Source organism: Boleophthalmus pectinirostris, unplaced genomic scaffold (genome assembly GCF_026225935.1).
Source record: "Boleophthalmus pectinirostris isolate CB_2022bp ecotype Guang Dong unplaced genomic scaffold, ASM2622593v1 HiC_scaffold_14, whole genome shotgun sequence".
NCBI classification, from domain to species: Eukaryota; Metazoa; Chordata; class Actinopteri; order Gobiiformes; family Gobiidae; genus Boleophthalmus; species Boleophthalmus pectinirostris.
Genome location: NW_026571047.1, coordinates 17,770,619 through 17,784,938, shown reverse-complemented (window position 1 = coordinate 17,784,938; position 14,320 = coordinate 17,770,619). Strand labels below are relative to the sequence as shown.

General features: G+C 39.2%; 1 protein-coding gene across 1 annotated transcript in view; it reads right to left on the bottom strand.

Moving 5' to 3' along the window:
* Positions 1-14,320, bottom strand: part of LOC110154356 (PH and SEC7 domain-containing protein 1-like) — a 60,665-nt gene that overhangs the window by 42,922 nt on the left and 3,423 nt on the right. Inside the window, exons 2-6 of the mRNA XM_055150284.1 lie at positions 4,381-6,412; positions 3,548-3,665; positions 2,683-3,006; positions 1,522-1,756; positions 282-755 (exon numbers count right to left, since the gene is read on the bottom strand). Of these exons, the coding sequence (XP_055006259.1) occupies positions 282-755; positions 1,522-1,756; positions 2,683-3,006; positions 3,548-3,665; positions 4,381-6,138 (2,909 nt within the window). The 5' untranslated portion in view covers positions 6,139-6,412. The remainder of the gene's footprint in view (positions 1-281; positions 756-1,521; positions 1,757-2,682; positions 3,007-3,547; positions 3,666-4,380; positions 6,413-14,320) is intronic.

Here is a 14,320-nt window from a genome sequence, read left to right as displayed (position 1 = left end):
CTGTCATGTACTCTTTCCAACCTGTTATAATACTGTGTACCACAAGATGGAGTAGTGGGCCAATGCAGGGTTTATATTATTTTGCATAAATCCATAAATCTAGGAACCATTGAACCATTCCTAAGTTATAAATATAAATTATAAATGGAGAAGGGCCGTAGCAGGAAACACATCCAGAGGAAAAAATACTGCATAGGAAGCTGACGCTTGTATTTTGTTTACAAAATATAACAATAAAATATAACTGTGTGACTTTGTGTGTATATTGTGTCTTTACTCACTTAATCATTGGGAAAGACGAGTTGCTGTACCAGGGGCTCCCTATGTGCTCCGTCTCCCGTCTGCGTGGCGGGGTCCCCTCAGACCCACTGCTCAGTCTCTCACTGGAGGGTGCCCTGGTGGCATCCGAATCACCGCCCCCTCCCATGGTGAAGATAGAGTCTGACAAACTAGGCCTCTCATCATGCGCCAACGGGGCAAAACTGAGCTGCACAATCTGCCTGGCACTCTGGCACACCGGCCCATGGATGGCAGGGGTCAGAGTTGGAAGGTCAAAGGTCAAAACAGTCTGAGTGGTTGAAGTCAGGATCTCCTCACTGTCCAGGCTGTTGTAGGAGGTCCCTTTAGCTCGGTGCGACTCCATGATGCTCTCAAAGTGGCGACTGAAAGTGTCTTCTGCTGAGAGCCGCGGACCAGAGACCAGGATTGGGGATTTCAGGGCTGGGTGGTGGTTGTCAAAAAAAGTTTCCTCTGGCCTAAGCAAAGGGAGGAGAGACTTTGACGCATACCAAAAGCATTGCTGTATGTGCCTCAAACCACCCACTGCATTTCTAATAAAGAGTGGGAATGGGAGAGGCCTCTGTGGTCATGTTAAAAGTGGACATTTAAAATTTACACTGTTCTCTTCTGTCAGTACATATATAGTTCTATCTAATTAAAGAAAGCATGATTATACATTCAAAGTTCACTCCTCCAGCAATCCTATAATGGTGAAGACACAACTCTGAAATGCTATTTGATCTCAAGCACGAAATTATGTATGTGGTAAGATGCAATTTTACTAGTTCAAGTATAGTATTTTTGTATGATTTTTCCTACAACATTTTTTGTTCACTATAACTCAGTAGGGACAATTTTGTTTATAAAGAATTTACCACAGACTTTAAAAAAGAAAATGCTCCTAGAATGGTCCTATATTGTCCTATAAACCATTACATTGTTTTTTTTTTAAATTAGGTCCTGTTTCTAGTTTTCAGAATATATTGGTCCCTTTTGAAAATTAGGCAATACGTCTAAAGAGGCTAACCAATATAAATAAGGATGAATAACAAAAAAAATTAAACAGCTTACTTCACCCTTGACGTTTTAGCAGTTGTGTCATATTATTGAATGTGAGCAAACCTGTATATTGTCTAACTACAGATGTCTAAACAGTAATTACATTTCCGTGCTGCGTTCTGTCTTTACACAATGTGACTTGACTTGTTCATGTGTTGTGTAAGTATGTTTTGCACTGATCACCTGTTGGGTTCAAACACCTCAGGATCATCCCTCGACCCGTGCAGTCTCCTCCGCTCATCCCCTTGCATCCGGACACTGGCCCAGCTCACCATCTCCTCCTCTTCCTCCTCCTCCTCCTCCTCCTCCTCTTCACTCTCATCTTCATCCTCCTCCTCTTCATCCTCTTGTTCTTTGTCTTCTCCATCTTCCCCATCTGTCCTAGGATTATCGCCCCCTAGAGGACTACTGCCAATACCTATATTTAAAAGTAACAAATTACAAAAGTTTGTGAAATCATGTTTCATCTTTTTTTTATTTCTACTTTTGCATATGGACTTGTTTAAATGATTGCAAATGGTTTGATAACACCTAAACATGCCATTCAATTTTCTAAAGTACAATTTAAGTCTGATCATTACTTCTATAACATATTTAGTCTCTGTAAATCACTCTAGTCATTGTTATTATAGTTGTTATTATAATGTAGCTATGATTTGACTCCTGCTTGAATAAAATACATTATAATAGCTGTCTAGAGTTGGAGACACTTGATGCATTATGTAACATTTCATACTTCATTCATCACTCTTTGGTGAGAAGACAAACTGTGCGTAATTTCTTTGTTCATTTGGATATTTTTTAAAATATTGAATAATATTTTAAATTGATTATTAGTTATAAAAGTTCAGCATTAGTGATGTTAGGGAAATCTAGTTGCTCTTGCTCCTATCTGGGAATATGACATAATAAAAAAATAAAAAGTTATCCTGCCATGTAAAAAGTGATGGTAGTATGCTTTGCTTGTTAAAACATCAGGTCAAAAATCATCTTGAAAATATTTAAGTAGTGAAAGCTCAAAAATGTGTATAGAAATTAGTTTTTGTCTGATGAAGGCTATGTTGGCCAAAAATGCATTGGTATGTATGTTTTATGCTTAACAGCCAAAGTGCAATAAAGGCTTTTGTTTACATTTGCTTTGCCTGATTTTCTAGACACATTTTTGAGATTTTACCCTTCTAACAACTAATATTTTCAAGTTTAAAAAAGCCCTCCCCAAGAGCACCTGCCAATTTTGAACTATACTTTGCTCCAGAGATAATGATCCCTTTCTATCATCTGAATTCCTTCAACATCACATTTTATATTCTACCAGTGTTTTAGCAAATCTTAAGTTCTCTTCACCTGAGTTTCCCTGCACACTGCGGTTGCTCCCAAATGCAGAGTCAGCATCCTCCTGCTCGCCCATGAGCACCTCATCTATGTCTGTCTCTCTGTAGCATCTCAGGGGGACAGCATCCAGGTCTGTTTCAGAGTACTTCAAGGTCCGGCGGATGATGCCTGTTTTGGGGGATGTCCCGACTACAGCGGGGGGAGGAGTCACCAGCTCTACCTCCACGTGCTGCACCTCGTGATTGGCTGAGAGCAGAGGCAGGGACGAGGGAGGGGTGGGAGTGGGTGATTCACTGGAGTTACCACTAGGAGGGGCTGTGGAGGTTTCAACGCCATCTGGACAGAAAGGAATACAAGATTTATTGTTATGGGTTGGATGTAATGTAATATACTACAGGAAATTGTGTGTATTCCTGTCTAGAAGGTGTAGTAGAGCTTGCATTCAGATGTGACTGTTGATATAAAGCTAAGGTATAGTGCATCTAATGCCATGATATTCTGCGATCAACATTTGTAGTATAAATTGAGATGAAAATAACTGTTATGTAAAAATATTTTCAAAGTTGCAACAGATTTTTCTAGGTGTATTATTTCATGTAGTGGGACATTCTGCATATAAATAATCACATATGTTATCCTTACTAAATGCAGCAGTAAGCAAACTAATTCATTAAAGTTAATCAATACGAACAAAGGGAATAGAAAGAAAAGAGACGATGTAAGATGATTGGTTGTGGCGGTCTGTCAAATAACAAAGAATTATTTCTAAGTCTTGCCCATGGGAGCTCTTCTGGAACAGTATGGCTCAGGTTTAGCTTTGATAACATAAGAGCGCTGATCTGCATAGATGACAGAAAACTGTGTTAAATATTCTCACTCTTCTCCCTCCTGCCAGCAGCCTCCTCAGCGGGGGTCCCGAACAGAAACTCCCACTTGGCACGGGCGATCTTCTGACAGTGGAGAGAGGGCACAGGAGCTGCACTGCCACTGTCTGTCTGGAGAATTAAAGTACACACAAATATTCAACATGTATTTGAAAACAGTAACAAAAGCTCTGTACAGGTCCCTTTATATTTTATCAGAATAATAAGCAACAAAAGCTTACCATTTGAAAGTGCAACTAGAGGTGTAGTCAAGTACTGTTGGTGATAGAAGACTAATTTACATTCACAACGCTATATTATCCATGACATTTGAATTTTATTGAAGAGTGGTGGTGTAAAGTAAAACTACCGTGACAAAAAGGAAATGTAAACTGCATGACATATATTGAAAAATCAAGTGCAATGATGGCATTTTAAAAACACATAAAATTGAAAGCAATGTGTTTGTATGAAAAAGAAAACTAAGTTCTTGTGCATAATAGTAAAGATTTCTGTTTGCAATTGATTGTTTAGAAATATTTTAAAGTGACTATCAATGTTGATGTATTGTCTTCTTTCTGCTCCTTTTCATTCATTTCTTGTATGTTTGATGTTGTGAGACTGTTGATGTCTTTTTATACTTTATGAAATAAATAAATAAATACCACACACTAGCTATTGTGTGCCAATCCTAATGTCATCAACAACTTATTATATTATATTATATTATACTATATATTATATTACGGTTACTCCTAAAATCACCATTATTGTCGCTTACTACATTGCATGCATATGGGTGAGTAAAGTTCTGAGATTGCTTTCGTGATGATTAAAACTTGCATACCTGTATTCCTGAGGTCACTGCCCCCGTCTCGTTGCTATGGCGACTCGACTGGCTGGACTCGGGCGACACACAGTCCCGGTCGCCAAGGCTACCTGTCACGCCACTGGAGCTGCGCGAAGACGACCCTCCTACTCCTCCTCCATTTTCCCCTGGACTTTCTTTATCTCCACTCTGCCCCTGTCCTGCTACATCTTCATCACACCCTTCGTCCTCATCGGGCGAGTCCAACGCCACAGGTCCCAAAAGCAAAATCTCCCTTCGTCTTTGCTCTGCTCGTTTTTGTCTAGTTTTGGGGCTAAGGTATTTTCCCTTCTTGTCTGGTTGAGGTGGTGGAGTTGTGGAGGTATCACTATTCGACACAAACCCAGACTCAGGGCTCGGTCTTGGGCTTGTCACCTCATCGCTCCCCCACTGCTGCCTGGACGTCCAACTGACAGGCGCTTCCTCGACATTTTCATTGATATACAGTCTGCGCGCTATCTCTGTACAGTCTCCCTTTTCGAAATCGTCTCTCAAATCCAAACGAGGAGTCCAGACATCGCCCATGTACTGCGGAGGTTGGTAGCGGTGTAATGTTGGGGTGTCAGGGGCGCGGAGTTCCCCCTGGCTTAGTCTTGGGTCCCTTACAGGTGAACTAGTTTCGGCGGGAGGGTTAACGGGACGTACCAGGCGAGAAGGAATGGCAGGTGAAGAGTGGATCGAGCTTGGATGCTGGTATTTTTGGTGGCAGTCGATGGGCTTAGTGTCATTATTTGCTTCTTGTGAGTTTTCAGGCTGGTTTGAGTTGGTTGGGGTAAGCTGCTCTGTTAAAGGGATGTTCATTTTACACTGCTGTGCACTGGACGCTGGATTGTGCAACGGCGAATGATTTCCTGCCACTAAACTAGCAGAAACTTTGATGACCTCTTCTACTAGCTTTCGCGCAACCTCCGGACTATTCGCCGGCGATTTTCTTTCACTTAACTGGTTCATTCCTTCTACTTTGTCAGTGCCACACATCGGAGAGTCATCAAATTGTCTTTGAGTAGCAGGACTGCTTTGTAAGAGGTGACGAGGGCTTTGCGATTCCACGTGTGAGTGCATTGGTTGTTTTTTGAAAAGAGGCGAACCGGCCCAGGATTGACAACGCGGTTTTCGGTTATATAAATAGTCACTGTTTTCAAGTGCGTGAGCTAGTTTGATTCGCAATAAAGGAGAACCAAACTCCTCCACTGCTCTTTGTGTAGCTGCCCTCCCAATGGGGTCAAAAACAGGTGCTTGTCTGGGAAGATAGTGCTGGTGACCTGGAGATCTGTAGGGACTCGAGCTGCAAGTAGAAGTAGGGCTGCCGAAATAAACCGGATCACTTAATCTTTTACGAAAATGACTTTGGTCTCTTATTGGACTTTCTATCGTCTTAACATTTGATTTCTCAACATAACTGAACGTAACAACAGATCGTTTTCTATCACTGACATCTTCTTTTTTTAAACACTTTGGTGAGGCGTAGCATGGTGGAGACTGGATGTTATGGCAAGGTGAGGTCCAGGATTTTGTGACTTTTGGTGAATTTTGGAGCTGAAAACTGACTGAATGTTTTGAAGGAGATTGCTTTTGAGTACGCTCTTGGGCTAAGCAGTGGCTAGTTGACGTTTTGGTTGAGTTTGTTAACTTGGAAAGTAGTTCAGCGGGATTGTCCTCCTCAGTTCTCTCTGCTTTCTGATCTGGGGCAGATCTCACTTCCACATACAGATGAAGGACTTTTCCAGACTGGGACATGACCTCCTCTGAGCAGAGAAATGGGAACGCAGACGAGATTAAAGTGCAAGAAAAAGTGGAGCAGAGTAGAGACTTGGAGACCAACCAAAACAAACAGCAATTTTGGATTTTTTGTGACAGTACTTCTGGGGCTCAGTGTTGTGTCAGTGTATTTTCAGATCATCCTTTATAGCTGTCCTGGGGGGGGGGTGAGTGCATTCGGAGACACATCGGAGGAACGGCCAGAGGACAGAATCGCCCTGGGACACCTGCAGATGTCTACTCCTCTTCATACCTGTGAATAAGAGAGACAAACTGTTATCTACTCTTAGCAGATGGGGCGTTTGACCTGGAGCAGTCCTATTTTTACTATGCTGATTCATCCTACTCGAGCTTGCTCCTTTCTTTTGGCATCTCCGGGTAGAACCGTAATCCAATTTGTCCTGCTAAAAATAGAATCTTAAAATAGTGTTGGAAAAAGCATTTAGCCATCTAAATGTTAGTAGGAGACACTGTATAACTTTTTTAGAGCATCTTATGCCATCTGCTTGTCTCCTGGAACTAAATAAATATCAGATACATATTTATACATTACACTGTGATAGATCTAAGGCAAAGCAGTAACATCTCTATGCACCTGCAATAGAAAAGTCCCATAGTACATCTTTAAAGCATGGATCAATTGGCTAAATATACACCCTGCACAGCGGAGCATTGTAAACAACCTGGCTGCTTGTTCATCCCTTGTACATCTCGTCATGTTTCACTGTGTAGCTGTCTGTCACATGAGCTCATCACGGAGAGTAAGGACACAGGAAACTACCCCTCACTTCCTCTTCTCCGACTGAAACAAAGTGATGACAGAGCAAGAATGACAACAATTCTGAGTCCATTCGTCAGCCCAAAGAGGATTTAGTGAAGTAATTAAAAATTGATTTGCCTGGGCTACAAGGGAGAAGTGAAATTATCCAGTGGAAATAATAATGGTATTTTTAACAGTGGTACAACACATGTAAATAAACAAATGTGGGAAGCAGGATAAAATACGCAATAATTTGATAATAAGGCATATAATTTAGACAGATATTATTACAGATCTTATCTTCTTCACGGTACGTACATGTAAATAATCTTTCACAATAGCCTGGTATGAGCTACACAAAATGTTGATACAGATTATATGGTCGACTATTTGTTCATTTGTTCATGTTTCTCATATATATGTATTTTTTGTATGCGTTTTCGCTTATGTATAGATTTGTTTTCTATCTTAGTCTGTCTTAGGCAAATATCTTAAATGTTTTGTTGAATATTTGCAACTTTGATGGTCTTCTTCAAGTTACATCAAACTGTCTCAATCATGTCAAAAAATGTTTTACCCTAAAAAAATTTGTGGTCACAGTGTTATACCACATGACTGTAAAATACTAATAAATACAATAATCAAGTGGAATGAAATTCCTATCAATCTATACTTTAAACCATATGTTGTAATATGAACAATAATAATGTAACTGTCTCGCTTAAAACTGTGATAAAATTCCTGCCAAGATAGAATTCCTAAACCAATCCCATTATAATTGCACACATTCTAATAACTAGAGGAATAATGTAACTGTCTTGTTGTAGATTCCCCACACAAACAAAGCTGCAGTGAAGAGACCAGACCGAGGATGCTAAACTTGTGACGGTTGCCAACAGCAGCAGATTGCAGGTGCCGTATGGTGACAGGGAGAAACGCTTGCTGAAAATCAAAGTTGACAGGACAAAGAGAACTTGAGAGAGACCAGGCTGGAAATGGTGAAGTATTTTGCCTTTTTGACTCTGATGTTGTGATTTTGTTTGAGACTTCATCTTAGCAGTATTTTATTTTTTTGTTTTACTGTAATCATGTCACTATATACATTTTTGTTTCCAAGTATTTTCCAATAATTGTAGCAGCAGCATCGTGATTATTCATGATTATTCACACCATGACCAAATAACAGGGAAATCTTAAATTCTCTTTCACTCCTGTGATCTTCTGTATATTATCATTACTTTACTAGCATTATAAAATCAAACATTGTACATGATATAGTAACATTAATGTGACCTAATCAGCTAAGGAAGCCAACACTTGACTTTTAAGTTAAAGGTACATTGTGTAACTGTGTGTAAAATATTATTACTTTGTCTGAAATGTTTCATGTGGTATTAACCCTTTCTATCTGCACTGAGACCAAACAAGACTTAAGTTACAGGTAAGATTTGTGGAGAGGCGACTCCCGCTCACAGTCAGAATGCCTGTTTTTCTATGTATTTTTGAGCCATGAAACCACCTGTAACTGAATAAATGTAAATTAGAGCTGTTTAATGTCATTCTGTGGAACATTCCAGGCAGAGCAATGACTAGGGGTGCGCAAAAATATCAAAATATCAATATATCGTATCGTTTAATGTGATGATACAGTATCGATATCATGGGCTGCTGTCTTTTTTGGTATATTTTACTCAATTGCTTTGTTACAGTGCTACATTTCGTTGCTTGTTTAATGGAAGGAAACTCTTTTATGCAACATATTTGACATTTTCACTGTTTTGATTATTAAAATGTTTCTGTTTCATATAAACTTTGCACAAAAGGTGGTTTAACAAAGACTTTTGGTATAATAGCCATGATTTGGCCTTTATTTTTTATTGAGTCATATTGAATCATTTTGAAATATATCATATCGAAATGAAAGTGCACTGTATCGCGATATGTATCGTATCATGGCCTATGTATCGAGGTATGTATCGTATCGGCAGCTTCTTAATGATACCCAGCCCTAGCAATAACATCTCCATAGAAACAAGCTGGTGACAGACCCTCCACCAGAAATGTTACACAATGTGTCTTTAATTTAAATGTGAAGTGTTTTCTTCCTGAACTGAAATAACTAAATTTTGTTTTCCAATTTGTCGCAATTATGGGTTTTTTTTTATTTCTTACAGATATTATTACTTTTACAGATATAGATTAATGGAATAATCTTGACATCCCCAGTTGTCATGAGCCTGTCAAACTCTTCTGATTTTCGTAGTAACACTCAAATTTGCTCATACCTTCCCATTCACACTTTTATTGTTATTTTCACACATTTGATTCCCGCGGCTGCACCTTTTACAAAATAGGCCTTTCTCACTAGTTGTTACTCCACAGACTCCTTTTGTCTAAAGAGTGTGAGAATGGCCACAATGACTACTGTATGACGACTATAGTACTTGGCACCATCCTCAATCAGACTAGAGACAAAGATCTGACCAAGATCATGTGTCAAGAGTTTATGGACAAAAAAGAAAAAGAAAGAGAAAGAAGAATGTTTGTGTGAGTATATGTATATAATCTATTTTTGTTATTTTTTTATATTGTGTATGACTTTCTGTATGGTTTATTTTGGTGCAGTGTAACTTTTCTAAGCCACCTGGACAAGTTACAAGTTAAAGCGTAAAAAATTATGAAAAAAAAAAAGAGATCATGTATCAAAAATGGCTCTGTACGACAACACTGCATTGATTGTACATAGAGAAGACGCCTGTATGGGATAATACATGATGCCACGACAGCTTGGCAGGACAGTGAGAGTGAGAGATTGAAGCATGTCGAGAAAGTGTTAGATAAGACTGGAGGAGATGGAGGAGCAGGAGGGAGATGTGTAGAGTATGTGAAGGACAGAGAGGAGTTGGCAAAGGGCCAGACTGCTGCTAGAAACACAATGCGGTAACAGACCAGCAGAAAACCAAAACAAATTCTGTCTGTTGTGGAAAATACTGAGCGCTGAAGAGAAAGTTCAAAGTATCACTGTGTAGTTAATGGAATTTTAATCAAGAGAGGGAGAATCAGTCATTTCAGTTGTCAATGATATGCTTTGTTTGTTTTTTTCAGACAGTCCTCAGTGACAGTGAAAGCATGTGGTTTGGACTTCAGACTTTAGAGGAGAAAATTTACTATTTTTGTAGTGAACAGCAATGATTAAAGATCCTATACATGGATCTATAATGAGAACTGGATAAGAAACGTCCCCTCGGTCTGCGAGTGAGATCACTTAGTGGCTGCTCCATAGGTCCTGCAGCTCCCGGGAGCTCCAGCCCAGAAAGAATAGCCCATGTTCGACTGACAGGGCATCGACAGCTTTCATAAAAGTCAGCTTTGTAAGAAATAGCATAGCCCCACTCTGAGCTTGCGCTATCTCTGCTCTCACAGCGAGCGCTCTGACTGGTCAGAACTGCACATTTCTGACGTCACACGTTTTCCAGCGCAAGGCCAGGATTCAGGAAGTAATTCATCTTCCATCATCTTCATCTTCCGTCAACCTCATCTTCTATCATCTTCATCTTCCATCGTCTTCCATCTTCCAGATTTGATTATAGTTCTATGGTCCTATATTATGCAAAATTGACCCTTATGAAAAAAAAAAAAATCTGGAATTTTGTTTTGTTTCATTCACACGTCTGAGTAATCCATTATTATTAGTCTGTCCACATCTCCAAAGCTCAAGATGCTCTGTTCAACCTTGTGATGTCACGATGTGGTAGTTTTCAAGTTAATTTCAGTAGAGACTGGCAGTCCTCGGGCTGAAATCAACCAAATGATTCTAGTGAAGGTGTGTGGAGTTTAAAAACACAGAGGAGCACTTTCTGTATACCAAATGACATCACAAGGTGGAACAGATTGTTTTCAGTTTGAGAGAAGAACTCAGCCTAAATACACAGGGTTTATGTGTTAAATGTGTGCAAATGAAACAAAACACAACTCCAGGTTTGTTTCTGATGAGAAAACAACATTATATCAGAAAATAGAGTAATATATGGGCCCTTTAAAGCTACATTTATATGATGACGGACTGACGCAAAATTGGTGTCACATCTTCACTTTTTAATACACGTTTAGATGAGCATTTTCGGGAGGAAATCTGCGTGCATACGGTGACACAAAACTGTGTGGAATTCGATTGGGTATGCATGCCAGGTGGCTAGGTGATGATGTATGTGACGTAAACGCGTACACAATGTGAGCAGCTCTGACCAGAGTTTTGCGTCTTGGGCAGTGTAGACAGAAATGCTAGGGCGGAGTGTATTCAACTTTTCCACTCTGGAGGGTGGTTTCAGATTTTGACATTTTTAAACCCCCAAAAATGCGGTCACCATCTAAAGGAAAGGCACTAAATGTTGTTATATTGTTAGTGTTTAGGAAAATAAAATAAAAGTAAATAAAACATATGTTTAAAAATGTATTCAAAATAATACAATAATGGAATAGTCTTTACTTCAGACATTGCCAGTCAACTTCTTCAGACATAGACAGACTTAACAGAGCAATCATAATCAAGGTATGATGATTGGAAACCTCATTACCCCCTCATTACACCTCAATTAACTCACTTGTTAACAGTACTAGTGTTAAATGGAGCTTTTCTCTACAATCCTACGACTGTCTTCAAGCCCATGGGCTGTAAATACATCCAACTTGGCCAATTTTCAGGTGGAGCTCACTGTTGTGCCAGAAAAAACAATGCAAACAATTACCACTCACCAGCTGCCACCCTGACTTACACTGCAGCGGTCGCATAATGTCATCTTATATGAGCTGCATATTCATGTTCAATTACTAATCGCTTGTTGTTGTGAAATGTTAAATAAATAAACTTTTGTGTCTCACCATGACTATAATTTTATGCTGTTTTTACTGGAGACATATTGCTTTGGGGCTTTAAAGGTGCACTGCGTGACATTTTTAGTGGAGGGTCGTCACCTACTTGTCTCCATGGAAATGAATGTTCCACAGCATAGATTAAAAATCTCTCACAAGGGAGACAAGCAGGTTACAGCACAACGTTACATTACAGTTCAGATCTGTGGAGAGTCACCCCTATTCACAAAGAGAATTATTGAATTCATGAGCAATAACAACACCTGTAATGAAGAAATGCTATATGAATGTTAAATGTCGTACCATGGAACATTCCAGGCAAAGCAATAACATCTCCTTGGAGACAAGTAGTGAGCATTGCACTTTTAAAGAGCCATCACAGTTTGATCTACACCAGCAGCCGTCCATGTTTGCTCCAGTGATCAAACAGACTAAAGCACATGTGTCAGCAGTCCTTCTGCCCTCAGAGGTTTTTCTAACAAACAATTTATACAGTAGTTGACACCACAACAGTAACTACTACTGTAACCTCATGGTGATTGTTTAGATCAATGTTTCCCAAAGACAGGGTCGCGGCCCTCAGGTGGGTCACAAGAGACTTTTTTTTTGGGGGGGGTAACCTGATCTGCTCCTGCACTCTCCTCCTGCACTCCGGACTGGAACAAGCTAAAAAAAACACAGACAGGCCCACCTATCTCATTAGAAATGTTTTGTATAATTTCTAATCTTTTTGTAATTATTTTATTGACAATTTTGTTCCAATATTGCTGGTTCATATGAATGTTGAAAAGAAAAAGAAATGGGCTATATTTAACGTCCAAACAGGCGACTTATGGATCCATTTATTGCTGGTTCAGTTACTGTTTTTCATTTAAAACTTGAGTAATACTAATTGTTCAGAGACACGATCACTCAGTCAACAGTAAAATATCCTCATTAATGTTCAATAATGGTCAAATCCACTTTTATTTTGTGATTTATGAATAATGTCTATTGACTTGGGTCGCAAAGGTTTGTGACTTTTAAAATATGGATCCCCAGAAAAAAAGTTTAGGAAACACTGGTTTAGATCATTTTCATTTTTCTTACATATCTGCCAGTGGTGATAAACTGCCTCTGTGGAATTTGGCACACTATATCCCAAATATATATTATCAAACACTCAAAAAAATGTCCAAGGACACAACAGTTGTACAACCTTTTAGCCTTCTTGATCTGCAAATCTAATTAAAGATGTTTATGTCCACATCAATCCAGTTAATTACCTACTCATTAATCAAAAACATAAATCTAGGTTTTCACATCTATGCAAATTTTGATCAAAAACTATAAAAACCCTATAAACTCAAATAGGTGAGAGGTTTACCATAACACTAGACACTAGAGTACGTCATTGTTGTGCCTAATCCACAAAAAGAAGCGGCTCGAAGTTTCCTGACACGTTTTGAAGAGCCAACACTGAGCCTCTTCATCATCACTACCAGAGCACAGCTGCTCGTCCAGGATGACTCAGCCTGTGGACGTGTTCCAGGTGATAGACCCGTCCTAAACGTGAGCTTTATAAACAGGTGAATGTGACAGGCGTGCACAGATAACCCCGCGCACACGGAGGGGGCGGGCACATCACATAGGTAATTAAATCCTGTCTATGGAGCAGCTCTAATCTTAGCTCTCTTTTCTCCGTTCAACTGGAGTGTGAGAGGCTAATATTAGCTCCTGCTTGGTACAGCAATAATTTCAGAGCGTGCTAAGCTAAGGTAGTAAGTAACACATTGAGAAGAAGTATTATCTAAAAGATGCACTGTGTAGCTTTTTCTGTTTGGGATCCGCCACCTGCTTGTTTCTATGGAGATGTCACTGCTCTGGCTGCAATGTTCCACAGTATGACATTAAACTTTACTTTTATCTATTTACAGGTGGCTTTATAGCTCAAAAATGCCTAGAAAAAGGAGAAGGGTCTGGCTGCAGAAGTATGAGGCGAGTGGAGCTCTACTCTAGACCGGAAATACGTGACCGCCACTTTTATAAATGAGGAAGTACATATGTCTTGAACGGACTAATGTTGTCTCTTTTAAGCTAAAACAAAACATAACACACTTGAAGAATGACCTGAAATTTTTCCCAGCGCATTGGGCATATATATATATATTTTTATTTGTTTATTTATTAGTTTATTAGTTAATTTATTCCTATATATTAGAGCTGTGAAATTGCCCCTTTTATATGTGAATATGTTTTTATGTTGAGTTTTTAATACATTTATTTTTATTTTCATGTGAACTGTTTACTTTTATAAGGTGCTGTCTCTAAAAAAAATGTCTCCAACGGATACTGCCGTCTTGGCCAGCTAGATCCAACCTATTATATTATATCTATTTTAATAGATCTATGGATCCCACTTGTAAAAGGGGTATTTATTCATCTTAGTGGGACTATTCAAGTGTATAATGATGTTAATCATTGGGAGAATAAACATGAGAATTAAAAAAAAAAAAAAAGTTTGTTTGACCAGAAAGTGAAGTATTTTCTGAC